The sequence below is a fragment of the Gouania willdenowi genome, chromosome 6, assembly GCF_900634775.1.
Source record: "Gouania willdenowi chromosome 6, fGouWil2.1, whole genome shotgun sequence".
NCBI classification, from domain to species: domain Eukaryota; kingdom Metazoa; phylum Chordata; class Actinopteri; order Blenniiformes; family Gobiesocidae; genus Gouania; species Gouania willdenowi.
Genome location: NC_041049.1, coordinates 47,225,856 through 47,242,868, shown reverse-complemented (window position 1 = coordinate 47,242,868; position 17,013 = coordinate 47,225,856). Strand labels below are relative to the sequence as shown.

The window sequence follows — 17,013 nt, the reverse complement described above, 5'->3', positions numbered from 1 at the left end:
ATTCGATTTATTTTTTTTCCCTATGCACTTAAAAATGACTGCAGACATCATATATATTGTCAAAAGTGCAACTTTATTGTTGTGATTGTCTTCAAGAGTTAAAATGCATAGAACAATCCCAAATTAAAAGTAAATGAGACTCTGTCATTCAACAATTTCAAGCTTTAACCCAGGTTTAAGCAAAAGTGCAACAGCAACTTCACAGTAGCTTCAATATTCTGATTAAGAAGTCAGATAACTACATATTTTATAACATGTAACATTACAATTAAAAAATAATAAACTCTTCCCTTAGCATCTGAGCATAGTGTGAATAAAAAATTAAACATGCCTGTGGCACACATATAGTCTACTCAAAGGGTAAACAAAGAGGGGGCTGGCTCACATCGCGCTACGGTAACCCACAAGGACAGAAAGCAAAAAAGTCCGAAAAAACTGTGGTGAAGAAATTTAAAAAAATTTAATTTTACAATTTATTTATTTATTTTTTTAAACTCGAATTTGCAAAAATAGAAATTGTTTTCATATACAAGTTTGATAAATCGATTAAATTGATTTTTTGCCCAGCCCTATCCTCTAGTAGTAGATTTAAATGTTCATTTAATGGTGTGTAGGAATCTAAATTTTTCTGAAAATCTTCTCCATATTTTGCCAAAAATCTTGATCTAGATCTTTAGTCTATACTTTAGATCAGGGGTTCTCAACCGGTCTCACCCTGGGACCCACATTTTTCCACAGTCATTAAATCGCGACCCACTTTTTTTTTTCAATTCAACCAACCAAATTTAGTTTTTCAAAAATAGCTGTTAAAAACACACATAGATAATTTAAAAAAATATATCAATCTATATATTTTCCTGTGCAACATGCATTTCACAGCATGTCTGTCAAAAGAAAAGTTTCTTTCAAAATAAAAGACAATTTGAGAGACACAAAGTATTTATTTATTTTTTTACCAGCTGTCCGCGACCCATTCAGTACAGTTCCGCGACCCACCAGTTGAGAATCACTGCTTTAGATCAGTGTTTCCCAACCAGGGGTAGGCGTACTCCTAGGGGTACGTGAGCACATTGCAGGGGGGACGTGGAAAAATTAAGAATTCATTTCCAAGATAATGAAAAATATTCTCAGTCATTTCATAAGTCTGTCAATAATACGTGTAAAAGTTATTTATAACACAGGCAGGTTAATTGTTTGTTTTGTATTTATTTATTTATATGACTTATTTTTTTTTTTTCTAATTTCAACTTTATTATTTTTCTTTACTAACAATATAATCTTTATATATTAGTATTAATAATACAAACGTTTAATATTTAAATAATATTGTTTCTTGTATTCATCATTTTATGTTTAATTTGAGTTAAATAAGAAGATAATGCCTGAATATTAATAGTTCAGTTTAAGAAGATGAAATAAAGTGACTTGCGTTGAATAAACAGTTGTGTTTTGTTCTACTTTTGGAGAATTATGAACACGTGTGAGTGAGGGGGTACTCATTGTGTGACAAAAAGGCTCAAGGGGTTCACTAGATATAGGTATAGCTGTAGATATAGCTTTGTTCTGGGTTTCCAGAGATTACAAATGTTTTAGAGGGAGTTTTACATCTTACCGTAATCTTTCCAGACTTCAAAGAAATAAATAATCTTAATCCTACTTGATCGTCACTTTTCTTAGTTGGTTTCTTTAAAAAAAAAAAATAAAAACTTGTCTGATCACCTACTGTCCTATTGAATGACAGCGACAGATATTTCAAGAGATCTGTCGAATGTTGCCCTTCAGGATGTGTAGGCATTTTATCAGGGATTTATTTCTAAGCAGATCACAGCATGACGACATTTTTCTAATAACACGTTGTCTTTTAATGAGCGTTTGCAGATGTATTTCTGTCTACAATGTGACACATTCGCTCTGATTTGCACTTCAGGTGTGATCCTGGGAGCTGTAGCAGGGATGCTGCTGCGCGTTGCCTCCCCGATCCACCCAGATATTGTCATGGTGATTGCTTTTCCTGGAGATATCCTGATGAGGATGCTGAAGATGTTGATCCTGCCACTCATCATCTCCAGTTTAATCACAGGTGCGCTGTGGCTGATACATCAAATACATTAGATGTAGAAGGATTTGAATATGGTCATATTGCTAAAAATCAAGCATTTCAATCCTTTTTGTAATGCACAGGGTTGTTCTTTTCATGGTCTTGCTTGTTCTGGCTTCAGGTCTTGCTGGTTTGGATGCCAAATCTAGTGGTCGTTTGGGGACCAGGGCCATGGTCTACTACATGAGCACCACTGTTATTGCTGCGGTCCTGGGAGTCATCCTGGTGCTTGTTATCCATCCTGGCAACCCCAAACTGAAGGAGAACCTGGGCGAAGGAGAGAAAAATGATGACGTGTCCAGCTTGGATGCCTTTTTTGATTTAATCAGGAACCTCTTCCCAGAGAATCTGGTGCAGGCTTGTTTCGAGCAGGTAAACAAGGATTTTACACTATTTGATGTACTGTAAAAATGTCCGTTTAAGACACAAATCTGAAGTTTAAGCAATAATCCCCTTTCTTTTATTTCAGATCCAGACTGTTACAAAGAAGGTAGAAGTGATCATAGAAGAGGACGTTAATGCCACCACCATGGAGGGCCTGGTGGCTAACATCACTAAGGAGCCTCAATTTGTGATCAAAAAGTCACTGCAGTTCAAAAGTGGCATGAATGTTCTGGGTACGCAAACTGGAGGGAAAATGTTGATTTAATTCCTTGGTGCTAAATGCCAACAGACCCTAACAATCTGATGCAAAAACTAATTGCTTGGTTTTTGTTTTTTTTCCGTTTTTTTACACTGCAACCCTCTTTGATTTCAATATTCTAACATACTTTAAAACCCCTGAAATGTATATTTAGCTCTTTTAATAGCATGCTGTTTAAATGGCTAGATATAGAATGTTTTAGAGTGACCAAAGATTCAATGTTCTCCAAACATGTCCCTCTTCCAGTAACTTTTTCATAAATTTGTCAATGTGTTTGGGTATTAAAGACTATAAATCTCCATATTCTCACCAACAAACAGTTTTCAGAGAGAATCTATCATTAGTCAAGAGGTCCCTTTCTTCAGAATTTAGGCCACGCCCCTCTTTACCAATTACAGCTGTACAGACTAAGTTGACTGTAATTGTTTGATCTGGTATTTTCTAATATACTGCAAACCTTTGGTAACACTTGAAGTTTTATACATAAGGCTGACATTACACTGTCATTATCTATTATTAGCATGAATAAGGTGTCATGGAGGCTGTCGTTAAGTGTCGTTGGCTAAATGATGATGCCTTTGGAGCTATGTTGGCATTTTTGGGGTTAGATTGAGGGATGTAGTGGGGTTAGGATAACGAAAGAGCCTCAATGACAACTTATTCATGCTAATGACAGGTGTCATGTCACAATGACAATGACAGCGTAATGTCAGCCTTATGTGTAAATTATCAGGTAAAGTGTTACCAAACATTTTATTTGTTTGTCTAGAAATACTTCTAAAGAAAGCTCACTCACTTACTGGATGGTTTTATAACACATAAGACTTCTTATTCACATCATTATTTCATTTTAGAGACGTTGACGTTCTTGTTTTAGCATTAAAGCACAGAGAAGATGAATTTTTGTTTCTTCAGAGAAGCCTTTTTGAATTTGTCTCCCTAAACACATAGAGAAGGCATTCTGAAATCTGACTTTAGTGTTTGTGTACGTCTTAAGTATCATGAAGTTTCTCCTGCTGGCTGGGCCATGTGTCCTATTCTTTCAGAAAACCAAGCAGTCACCCTAAAATATTTAGTTTTTTTATTCCAACTGTATAAACAACACAAGCCAACTTAGTAAAAGCAAATGATTATTCACTCATCGGTTACTTTCTCTGAATAGTACAAACTCACCAGTCATGTATTCAACGTTTTTATATGTGTCTTGTCGCAGGCCTGATCGGTTTCTTCATTGCGTTTGGTATCTGCATGGGAAAAATGGGAGAGAAGGCCCGACTTATGATTGATTTCTTCAGCATCCTCAATGAGATTGTGATGAAACTTGTCATCATGATCATGTGGTTAGTATGAGTGTATAAATGAAGACATGTTGATACTCTTTGTATTTTAAGCTGACATTACATATGACTAAGTTTATTTTAAATTTTTCTTAGAATGAAGTATTGAATTATAATTATTATTATATATTTTTGGCATTCTTCAGAAAAACAAAAAACACAACAAACAACAATCAGTCAAAAGGTTGTATGTTGAAGCAAAAGCGCTTTATACACACCTATAGCCTATTACAAAAATACAAAACGAGGCTCTCTAGATCAGTGGTTCCCAAACAGGGGTACATGTACCCCTTGGGGTACTTGAACTCCTCTCAGGGGGCACACAGAAACATTTGTCACTTTATTTTTTAACATTATAGATTTGTTTTTATATGCACACATACTTTTTTATCATCCATCAATAACAATTTGTGGCACGACTCTTTAAAATACACCAAAATTTAGTTTTTAAATGAGCAAAACATCAGAAATAAATACATAAAAAGGCCTAAATTCAAGGTTAATGTTGGACAAGACATAAAGTGTTTAGATTAGCCTGCGGACACAAATAAATAATGTATAACATGACCTAAGGAGTACATGCGATAAGAAATAAAGGCTAAGGGGTACATGGGGCAATAAAGTTTGGGAAACACTGCTCTCAATAATATCACACAAATAATTAGGAAACTAATATTAATATTTTTACAATATATATTCTAAACTAAATTTTATATATATAGTTTATACATGCACTTCAAACATAATATACATATACGTACACATACACTACCGGTCATACATTTTAAAAAAACACACTTTTTCCAGTTTTTTTACTGAAAATGATTCAGTTTATTGTGTCATTGCACTTTGAAATGAAAGCATTGAACAAATAAGCAATTTGAGTTGAAAAAGAAATCATGGAATCAATTTATAGATCTTTGACTCATCAAAGTACAGTGTGTTCCAACACTTCTTTTATACAGACAGAGGGGGTTGGAAGTAATATAGAAAAGTTGGAACACCTGTAGGAATTAGTAGCACCAGCTTTCAAGGCTGATTCAACCTTCATTGTTGAAGAACAGCTTTACACTGTTAACCCACTTCATGTTCCCTGAAAAAGGCCTATTTATATAATTCTGAAATGTACATTATTTTTCAGTTTTGAGAAACCAAATCTTTTTTTAACCTCTGACTGTTCAGGACTTACCTTTGTATCATTTTATGCTATTCATTGGACTTACACGACTTGAATTGCAATAAATACCTGGAAGAATTAGGGTGTTCTAAAACTTTTGACTGGTAGTGTACATACAAATATACATATAGTATATATACATGCATGTACATGACATGTACATAATTTTATTAATATGTTATTCAATATTTACTACACAAATTTCATAAATTAAAATGTCAATACAAAATATAGTGTGGCAATATTTAAATTGATAATATTCTCTATCACAATATATACCTTTTATTGTGTTTATTGAGTAAGTATTCATATATTTTATACCATTATATGTTATTGCTGTCCTAGGTACTTACTAACAATAAATGTAAATGTATTTAGTTTAACAAAATTGGCCTGAATTTATCAAGACCGTTATCTGTTTTAATGCATGTTGTTGTTGTACATATCAGGTATTCTCCCTTCGGTATCGCCTGCCTGATTTGTGGTAAGATCATCTCCATCAAAGACCTGGAAGTGGTGGCAAGGCAGCTGGGCATGTACATGATTACTGTGATAGTCGGACTCATCATCCACGGGGTCATCTTCCTCCCCAGTATCTACTTTGCCATCACCAGGAAAAATCCCTTCACCTTCTTTCTGGGTATCTTCCAGGCTTGGATTACCGCACTGGGAACAGCCTCCAGGTCAGCATCGATATGAACTAGTAATAAGTAGCGTTAGACGTTTGATACATTGTGTGGTTTCTACTTTCCTTTGTAGTGCTGGTACACTTCCTGTCACTTTCCGCTGTCTGGAGGAAAACTTGGGGATTGATAAGAGAGTCACTCGTTTTGTGCTGCCTGTCGGTGCCACCATCAACATGGACGGAACCGCTCTGTATGAAGCCGTGGCCGCCATTTTTATTGCCCAGATGAACGGTATCCACCTTGACCCTGGTCAGATCGTAACTGTCAGGTAATAAAAGAGTATGCTACATAAAATCAAATGAAAATGTAAATTAAATCTGATATTTGATGTGTAAACTTAATGCCTTTACTAGGATTAAGGACTAATAGGGAGTCTTGCAAATTCTGCAGTATTATTATTATTATTATTATTATATACCATCATAGTGTAGACCTCATAGTTTAATGAATCAAACATTATTTATGCCAAAAAGAAATCTCCTCTGTAAACGGATCCATCATTTTTTCAGTGATTTCTTTATTTTTTTTCGACAGACAAGGAGGATAGTGTTTCGCTTGACACTATTTTTGTTCTAGTTTATTCCCGTTAGTCAATGTGATATCACCTCACTCTGCAAGACATTGACTTTGTGCTTGATTTGCATCTTTCTCTGTTAACCTGAAAATAAACATCTGCCATTGATTTGGCACAACTTTCAACTTTTCTGTGAACACACCAGAAATGTGTTGACAAGTCACCTTGGCAGAGTTTTGGGGCAAACAAAAAAAATCCCAATGAGAATGAAGTAAAAACACTTCCCTGCATCTGCCCATGGGACTCCACACTGGACAACAAAACTAACTTTCGAGCGGCAATTTCAACCTTTTTTTTTTCTTTTTGGCGTGAATGACGTTTGATTCATTAATTTATGAGGCATACATTTTGGTTTTATCAAATACAAAAATCATCAGCTCACGAGACGAGACGATGCACGATATTGGGTTCACGAGAACGAGATGAGACGAGATTTTAAGAAAACTACGATGATAAAATATATGACTGGACCGAGTAGCACATGCACTTTGAAACGTTTTATTATAACTCTTTACATGCATGACGTAAGCATGAGCTTTTAATAAACTTCTTCTTCCAGAAATTGAAACTAAAACTAAAATGTACGCTTCCTCTTCTTCTTTCCTTCTCCTGCTTTAGGTTCTGGCAGGCTAGATGTAGCAAAAGCACATTACTGCCCCCACAGGTCACAAATAGAAATTTGGATAGCTCACAAAAAAAAAACAAAAACGCGAGACAGATTTTTAACGCAACGAGAAATGTTATCGAGTTTAGTATCGCAAGATCACGAGATCTCGTCACACCCATAGTGTTAGCTTTAGGGTGGGACAATATATCCTGCGACAGGATGTTGCGACATTAGAAATATCACAACGGGTGGGTGGAGGGGTCAGATAAAAAAATAACACACAATCTACTACACTCCAGATTGTTATTCTTTGGTTTTAGTTGTTTTATCTTCCCATTGAGCTCAGAGGTTCATACCCAGAGTAAGTTAGTGAGTATGTCCAGAGATGAAGTCCAATAAAAGCAGGGTGATTTTTCTAACTGCAGTTTTTTTGTTTTTCGTTCCTTTCCAAACATATCTTATCGTACCATTATCGTGAATTTAGTGTATCGTCCCACCCCTAGCCTGCAGTGATATTCTTCTTTTAAAGCCGTAAATATATGTTGAACCATGTGTTCTGCTTGATATGTTCTCTAATAGCTGAGTCATGTCTTTGCCTCTGTTTATACGTATATAATTAAGTGCACTTAAACCTCCGCTCTTACACAAGTACTTGTAAGGAGGTGTAGTAGGTCTCCTCATCTGGTTTTTAAATGCTTTGAAATGCTGAAATGTGATGTTGTTAGAGCACTTAGCATTAGTTAGTACCAAACGTTTTAAATTTAGGACTGAATGGTTCAAAGCAGTGTCGTGATCAAGTGTTTCTTTTTCATCCAGTTTGACGGCCACCTTGGCCAGCGTTGGTGCGGCCAGTATTCCCAGTGCCGGCTTAGTGACTATGCTGTTGATCCTGACTGCTGTCGGCCTGCCAACCCAAGACATCAGTCTTTTGGTGGCTGTCGACTGGCTGCTGTGAGTGTGACATGAGAAAAATGTTGATTGTGGTTTCATTCGCTGGTTCTTCAATCACTTTTCCCTTCTATTCTCCATCTCTAAATCCCTTCGACTCTTTTCCCTAGAGAATAAAATATGCTAATTTTGTCTCTGGCGTGTCTTTCTCCAGCGATCGATTCAGGACCTCTGTGAATGTGGTGGGCGACTCCTACGGCGCGGGCATCGTTTACCACATGTCGAAGGCAGAGCTGGACGAGCTGGACGCCGCTCACATGGCGAAGTCGGACGACATCGAAATGACGACAAAGACCCAGTCCTACTACGACGACATGAAGAACCACCACGAAAACAATTCCAACCAGTGCGTCCTAACCGTTCCCGCAAACACAGCTGCTAGCACCAGCGCTAACAATTCTGTCGTAGTAGATGAATGCAAGGTACAATTAATGCTTATGGACGTAGAGACTTGCATATAACCCTCACTGCTGCTGCTGCATGCTCACCCTGCACCTCTGCTTCTTTATGTGCTTTGAAATATTGGAGGCAACCACTGAAATAGACTTTCTATTTGAGTGAAGCAACAATAGATGCATGTGTGTCTGTTTTAATCCATCTGGTGTGGCAGCCTTTGTGCAAGAATTGTAACACTTGGTTCATTCAGCATCGCTGCATATATAAAAAGGGCGAGTGAGCTTTCAGTCTGATGAGAGAGTCCTGATGGGAATTGGCTCTAAATCAAAAGACAGAGATGGATAATCCTCATAATGATCCTGTGGAATAATTCAGCAGCCCCATTATTAATGAAAAGCCCATCGTACTTTGAATCTAAAAATACATTGTAAGATATCTAAGTCCAGTGGTTCCCAACCTTTTTTAATCATTTTTCTGACAAAACTAAAGACATTTTTTTTAGAATTACTTTTTGATCATGTTTGTTTTCCTGTACTGGGTCAATGATTTGATACCTAAATATTCTGTGCAACTACATTTCTTTTAGTTGAAAAAAAAGGTTTGAATGCATGAAAAGATACCAAAAATATGTAGTAATGTAGTATATTTTCACTCACTTTTATTTATTTATTTTTTTAAATGTTACTTACTAAATTAATTCTGTAATTTATCCTGTTATTTAAAGTGTCCAAATATAATGTGTCACATCACAGTCATGGCGACTATGGTTTTGAATGTATTTATTTTTTTATTATTACTATTTATTTTCTGCCATATTTTAGTAATATAATAGTCCTGTTTAAGTATTTTATGTTTCATTCCATCATAATATTCCTGCAAACCTTGGCGGATGATGCCCAATTTATGAAATATAATGTGGTGAAATACAGAGTAGCCAGGATAAGTGACATGTTGTGCCAGCTCAGATATTTTTAACTGCATTTTATTAATAATATTAAATACATTTATATTTTACAAAGTAAAAGTATAGAATACAATTGTTTAACATTGTTTTAACGATAACTAAAAAAATGTAAAAAAAAAAAGAAAAAAAACGCATGATGTCCTGAAAAACACTGTTTTAGTTTATAAAGTACAAATATTCACTTTTTGTATGATTTAATGTAAGTAATTCCAAAATTTAACATGTTTTGATTTGCATAAGGCGTTTGTTTTCCAAAGAGTCGTTCACGCCACTCTTTAATATAAAAAGAAGTGTGTGAAAGCAATTTAGCAGCTCATATTTTACACATTTACGTCACCGTCAGTGAGTCACTTCTTTCTCGGGTTTGTCCATCTCCTCATTTATTTTCCGTCCCATTTGTGTTGGAGCTCTGAATGTATAAAGAATGATGCACCTTCGCTCTGATCACTGAATATATTCCAGCCTTTCAGAATAATGCATATTTGTAGCTGAGGGTCCTGCTGTGCTTGCCAACGCTGACACTCACATGGACAGAAAAAAGGTCTTCTACTACATACTGAGTCTATTCATTCATTAAACAATGAAGCTTGTTGCCTGGCAACATCAGTAACCTGTCACACACACAGTCCATCCATGGTAAAAAGTTAGGCGCTTTCCTCTAATTGCTCTTTTACAAGATTGTTGACACAAAGGCTGCCATTACTGGTTTACATTTGTTTTAAAGAACTGAACTTCAGTAGAATGCTTGCAGAATTTCTAATTACATAACCATGCATTCATTCTGTAGTTAGTTTTTTTTTTTCTTTTTTTTTTTTTACATAAAATGTAATTGTTTTGTGTTTATTTGTGAATGCATGTTTCATTCATCTGTGGTGTATTCCCAGGTCAGTGAAAAGGAACTGTTCTGGTTGGACTACGCTATGCATGATAGACGTTTCCATATTACAGGAGATCTAAAACATTTTGAAGTTGCAAAAAAAAAAAAAAACAATGTGTTTGAATTGCCAAAATAATCAAAGGACATTTTTCTTTAAAAAAATAAAAATAAAAAATCCCAAAGAGTTATTGCTTTTGAGCAGGTTTCTAAACAATTTCTTTGACATGAATGATAGATTTTATATTAATTGTAAACTTGTTTAATGTATTTATTATCATGGGTAGGTAATTAAATGTAGTGATATTACATTTGGGATGGATCCTGTAGCATTACCAAATTATGAATTTCTTTCTTGAGCTGACTGAGTTTGGAAATCTTTATATTTGGATAGAAATATATTAAAACATATTATCTCCACCAAGGAGGTAAGATTTTTATCACCATTTGTTTATTTGATGGCAGGATCATGTCAAAAGTACAGAATTAAAAAAAAAAAAAAAGTTTAACCCAAAGATAAATCCTAGCAATGGAAGATTCCATTAACATTTGGATCGATATAGTCATTCCATGTCATTTCAACATATTCTCAGGATCCCACGCACTTCACAAAAAACTCAGAAATGTTTTACCAATTTAGTTCATCAGAAATACTTTTCAGGCATCCTTTTTTTTCCTTCCATTTTCAGCTTCCAATATCTCAAAATTTACACTAAATAGGAAACTGAAATTTAGTATAGTAAGATAGCTCCACCTACTTTCTCAGAATATACAAAAAGATCTGCTATACATGCTATCTGGTGGACATGCCAGCCCCTCAAAACTGGAAACAAGTTTGTCTGGGTTTCGGGCTTGAACGTGTTTGCGCTGAAAAACCCCAGATATTGAAAATCCTTTACCTGAGGTCATTGTAGCACGCCTCTGTCTTATAATAATTTGTTTATTAGTTTTTCACTAGTAACATACCATAACAATGTAAATATTGGCGAGCGGTGAAATAACCCAAAGTTGGTCCAAAATAAAAGCCGCATAGAGAAAAAAATGTTTATATCATCTTTTTTACTACAAATTAAATCAGAAATCTTCCATTCCCACATGCAGTTATGGGCCAATGAAAATAGTTTAAAAAGCACTTTTTCAGATTTCAAGTGACTGTCAACCAAGCTTAGACATGTTCCAGCCCCAAACCTAGACAAACTTGTTTCCAGTTTTAAGGGGCTGTAATGTCCACCAGATAGGAAGTATAGCAGATATTTTTGTACATTATGAGACAGTAGGTAGAGCTGTATTACTAGACCACATTTCACATATTGGAAGCTGAAAAAGGAGGAAAAATAAGGCAGAGCAGAAATCAACACATACCCCCCTCACTAAATTGGCCATATCTCAAAAAGTATTCATCCTAAAATTTCAGTGTGCCTATTGAGTAATACTTGGAACAACTGGTAAACAATTCTGAATTATTTGAGACCAAAATGTGAGGGCCATTTGTTGAAATGACATTAAATGACCTTATACTGACTCTGGATCAGTTTACAATCTCTCATTCCTATCTCGAATCGTAATTGAATGATTTTTATGAAACTTGACTCAGTTGATTCCTTAATTATCCCACCGAGTTTTAACCGGATCCAATTTCTTACCTACTGTGTGTTTATTAATTGGGATTAATATTTCTTCCAAGCCTTTAAAGTGCTAATGATCATGGTACCGTGATCAGAATCACTGATAACTGCTGGAGAAGAGAATATTTGGAACTTGGCGTAGGTTTGCGCTCTCTGACTGCTCTTCTTTAATACATACCTCCAATGCCAGCATTACAAAAAACAACTTAAAGTCAAGATTCTACGATTCAAGTCACATTCTTAAAGCCCCACCCCCTTTATTAATTTCTCTCATTTATTGCTCGACTTCTTTAATGTTTCAGATTTTCAGTGTTTCTGATGTTTCAGTGAGACGTGTGTTTTCTCTGTGCCTTGGATCCAGTCTTTAGATCTTGATGCTAATTGCTTGCAGGTAACCTCAGCCACTAACGGCTCTGCTGCGGAGTGCACGCTTGTTGAGGAGGAACCATGGAAACATGAATAAATGGCAGCAAGAGATCCCCCTGCTTCCTGGGCTCCACAAGCTTTTCTATCATGGTGATTTCAAACAAAAAAAGAAGAAGAAGAAGAGTGAATGAAAAAGTCACATAAACAGAACTACTAATTGGTCTTTTTTTATGTAGTTTCTTTTCTTTTTTTCATTAGTCCCTATACATGTTTTTAACTGTCTATCTGACTGATAAATGATACTAATTCACTTAACCGTGAAACTATAACATAGCTATACCTCACCTGCTAGAATGCAAATGTTTCCTCTATAGCACATACTTGCACATCAATAGTAGGAGAGGGAAGGAAGAGAGAAAAATGTTAGGATTGTCAGCAATTCATAGCAATATATATATATAAACACACACACGCCGGTTCTCCGTTTCTGTAAAGAAAGAAGTGGAATGAGCTACAATTTTTTTGTAGAGGAGTTAATGTCAAAAGACATTAGCATCATACAATATTATTGATAATGAGCAGTAATGTTTACACTGAGCACACACGTGGGTTACCTTGGCTTTTTCAGCCCTGGTGCTCATCCTTAGTAATGGTCAAAGTACTGTTACTGTATGTATCTGACACAACGCCGCTGTAAGAAAGAGGATTCTTAATCAGGGAGAACAGTGATTAACAGGAAAACTGTAGTCGTAAAGCACAAATCATCCACGGAGCCTGTTTTCTTTTTAAATCCTCCTTTCCTTTCTTTGGTTTTACGTTGGTTCGCTGTGAAGAAAAGGGACTTTTTACTTTGCATCACCTCACAAGTCAGACTAATGTATTTGTGTGTGTGTGTGAGAAGTATACAAGGTTTTATGTGACATTACCAAGTTTCAACTTAGGGACCAAACAAAAAGTCGAAAGTCAATCAACTGAAAGGAAGCCTTTGATCTGCCTCTATTACACTGTAGCACACACTTAAAGATGTCCTTTTATGATCAAATGGCACACTTTGTATCATCACTGCCCCAAAAAACATTAATGTTAAAATTGTAATATGATGTAATAGCACAAAACAAAAAAAAGTGTTAAGCACAAACTGAAGAGCACAATTAATCAAAAGCAGTTATCAGCATAAATATTGCATTCAGAAATGCATTACAACAGAAAAAATAATAATAATAATACTCAGGCTTGTATGTTTATTCCTCTACTGGGAAAATTCTAGCAATGTTCACTGCCTCACACAACAAAGTTGCGACTTTAGGAGAATGTGTTAGGGTTCCATTTATTCAGACAACTTTTTTCAATAAATTTATCTTGATCTTCTGAGAGGTTTCGACTGCTGACTGTCAGTCTTCCTCATAGGTGTCGGAATTTTACTTTGATGTGTCCTTATGAGTTCTTTCGAGGTCTTCAGAGACAAGGGTGGTGTGGCCAGCCTGACAACCGTCATGTTAGCCATGCCCAGAAAGAACTTATGAGGACATATCAAAGTGATCAGCAGATGCCTCTGAGGAAGACTGACAGTTGGCGGTTGAAGTAAGCTTTTGATGTGTCCTTATGAGTTCTGTCTGGGTCTTCTCCAGAGATCATGGAGAGCATGGCCAACTTGACAGTTCTGTCAGAAATAACTTCAAAGCGCATCAGAAGCAGAAGCCTCTGCGGAAAACTGACAGCAGTTGAAACATGTCAGGAGATCAAAGTAAATTTAAAAGTAAACTCCCTAAAAAAAAATTGTCTGAATAAATGAAATCTTAACGTGCTATTTAAAAAAAAAACTTTTTGAGAAGGTGATAGTTCACTGCAAAACGCTTTGACTCATATTAATCAAAGGACAAAGTGATGAAAGGAAGCTTGAATGCGACATTCCAGAGGACGAGAAGGAACAGCCTCAATAGTAGCAGCACAGAAGTTCATAAAAAGCCCTAAAAAAGAAAGAAAACTATAGATTTTTTTTTTTTTTTGCCATTAGAGCTTGTGACTGTTTCTTTTTTATTTTAAGTTAAGCAGACGTATATCCATCACCAGGGTGATGTCGTGGCTCATATAGTCAACGTCTTTGCATCAATTTGAGTCAGAGAAAGAACAGACGGATTATTGATATACCTCGATCTCTCTCGCTAACAATAACACAGCTTATACCTTTCTCACCAGAGCTTACGACTGTTTCTAAAAACCTTAAATGCTGCCGTGTGCATCCACATCAACACTCAGACCGCAGCATTTGATTTAAAACAGCCATAGTCGATTGAAGCAGAAAGATCCTTTAGTAGAAGCTCATTATGAAAGCAGGACTATATACCAGCTGTTAATTCTTTGTGTGTGTGTGTGTTGGGTGGTTGTGTGACTTATGATGACATGAGTGTTTAATGTCTTTTTAGCGTCGTGTCGTGTTTTTCTCTCTTGTTTTCTTTTCATTTTGTGCCCGAGTGACATGTTTTTTATCAGCTTTGCCTTGAAGGAGTTCACTTTTAGACAAATGCTGAATAAAGAAACCGTAGAATGATGAACACAGTGCTTAGTGCAGCCTTTCTTAATTTTTAATTTCTCACGCTCTCAGACGGCGTCCTTGTAGTGTGCTTTGATACACTTATGGCACTCTGCTTGAGACGCTGCAAAAGGAGGGATCCCCACACACACACACACACACACACACACACACACACACACACACACACACACACACACACACACACACACACACACACACACAGAAGGAGAAACAGTGATCTCAGACCTCAGTGGGGGGTTCAGTGTTATGTTCACACACACAGTTATAGAAGCATGAATAAAATATAACTTTTTATTATTTTTTTTTTGCACCACTATCTTAAAAGCATGATATTTTGATGAAGTGCCTCCTTGCACTTTGTGTATATATTGTAGGTTACAAATGTTTTTTTTTTTTTTTTTTTTGTTTTTTCTCCTGTTTGTTTGTTTTTCTTTTGGGGGGGCATTGAAATGATATGTAGAAATATAGATATTCATTGCTGTGACTTTTTTTTTCTCCATGTAATCCTCTAGAAAAACATCATGTATGTCATGAGTAAAAAAAAAAAAAAAAGAAAATTAATATATAGATTAGGCAAAATGTATAGAAAGCAAATTGTGTCAAAAATTGCTTGTTTTTTTATTCTCTAATAACTGTTATCTAGCTGTTCTACTGACCTGTCACACACAAAATATATAAATATCTTTTCTTTTTTGTATCTAATGTAAGCGTTTTGAATGTTTGTTCCTTGAAGATAAGCAGTGTGCGTTCATTGTACATACATAAATATATAACTGTTCTGTTCTGTGGATTTACAGAATTATCTGAAAAATGACAGTTGTCCTGATCAAAAGTGATGCATGAACATGAAAAAGAAACGGCGTGAGAACGAACATATATATAAATACAGTATATATATATATATTAAAAAAAGAAGTGTTTGGAGGATGTTTTTGATTAATAAGTGGTGACATGTTAGTGGTCAACGATGTGACAAAAGGCTCAAGAAAAGAGAAAATGTACAGAGATAAAGGACTAAATAAATAGGCCCTGCATGTGAGATATAGAGCCAGAATTCAAATACAGCATAGTGGATGGTAAGCGCACAAGCGCATTAAAAGCTATAGATCGCCCATGTCAGTATAGATCCTCAGGTGACTCATCATCGCAAAACACTTTGTCTTTTTTAAACAACTCACATTTCTCACACATTCCTGGTATTACTGCTGCGAGTGGATTTCAAAAAGCAGATTCTGCCTTTTACCTTTTTTTTTTTTTTTTTTTTTTTTGTTGCATCCTCACACATTCTACTAGCTCTGATGTGTCCCCAACTTCATGGAGATGCAGAGAAATCCCTCGTTGCTAAACTTGCCTTTGCTCCACTTGCCTTCTTGCTGCTACACGGACACCACAAACAGGCCCGCAACCGCAAACTAAAAGACTACTACAGAAGCCAGATTATTTCCAACCCTAGTCTGCTTCTTCTCAACTTGTTTTACACTACAATGTGCTTTCCTGAGTTTATTTTTCTAGCCTTCCCTCTTTGTAAAGCTGTTGTAACCTCAATGTAAAGAGGATCCATGTGGGTGATATACAGTAATCTGGAAAAAAAGAAAAAAGGCGAAAAATAGAACAACAAATTATTGGAAATTCTTACCTTGCGTATGGAAAACGTAAAATCTGTTTCTACATATCAATAAGTGTTGTACCTTTGGTGTACATATACAAATATAACTAATAAATGTTGATTCATAACTAAATGTTGGCTGTTCTGTGGATTTATTGAACTGGTTTGATTCTCCCTGTTGTTGTCATTTGTCTAATGTACTTTGATCACAAGTAAGCTGCAGATTTGGAAAAAAAAAGGGTAATATGTTTTTCAGGAAGTTTACTTTAATCTCCTGACATGTTTCGACTGTCAACTGCCAGTCTTCTTCAGAGGTGTCTGCGGATCGCTTTGATGTGGCCAATGCTTGGACACATTTTTGTTCATTTCAATGTTTTTGTGCCCTAGTTTGCACTTCCATGCATAACTGATTTAAACAGTTTTTAAGGCACTGACAATATAATATAATATAATAACCCAAGCAATAAATGACAGGTCGCTGCAGGACGTTAACTTCAACGTTTCTTTATGACACATATTTCTGTAAATTTAGGGGACATTTGTGAAAAATTTAAGGAT

General features: G+C 35.7%; 1 protein-coding gene across 4 annotated transcripts in view; it reads left to right on the top strand.

Annotated features, from left to right (window-relative positions):
- The window catches only part of slc1a2b (solute carrier family 1 member 2b), a 47,659-nt gene extending 31,227 nt beyond the window's left edge, over positions 1–16,432 (top strand). For 2 of the 4 annotated variants that reach the window (XM_028449084.1, XM_028449085.1), the window contains exons 3-11: positions 1,928–2,080; positions 2,220–2,470; positions 2,568–2,715; positions 3,955–4,081; positions 5,705–5,938; positions 6,015–6,209; positions 7,939–8,073; positions 8,225–8,492; positions 12,321–12,392. In XM_028449084.1, the coding sequence (XP_028304885.1) occupies positions 1,928–2,080; positions 2,220–2,470; positions 2,568–2,715; positions 3,955–4,081; positions 5,705–5,938; positions 6,015–6,209; positions 7,939–8,073; positions 8,225–8,492; positions 12,321–12,392 (1,583 nt within the window). Of the gene's footprint in view, positions 1–1,927; positions 2,081–2,219; positions 2,471–2,567; positions 2,716–3,954; positions 4,082–5,704; positions 5,939–6,014; positions 6,210–7,938; positions 8,074–8,224; positions 8,493–12,320 lie in introns of all 4 variants that reach the window. The other 2 variants (XM_028449083.1, XM_028449086.1) reach the window with 2 other exon arrangements.
- Positions 16,433–17,013: the final 581 nt, after the last annotated feature.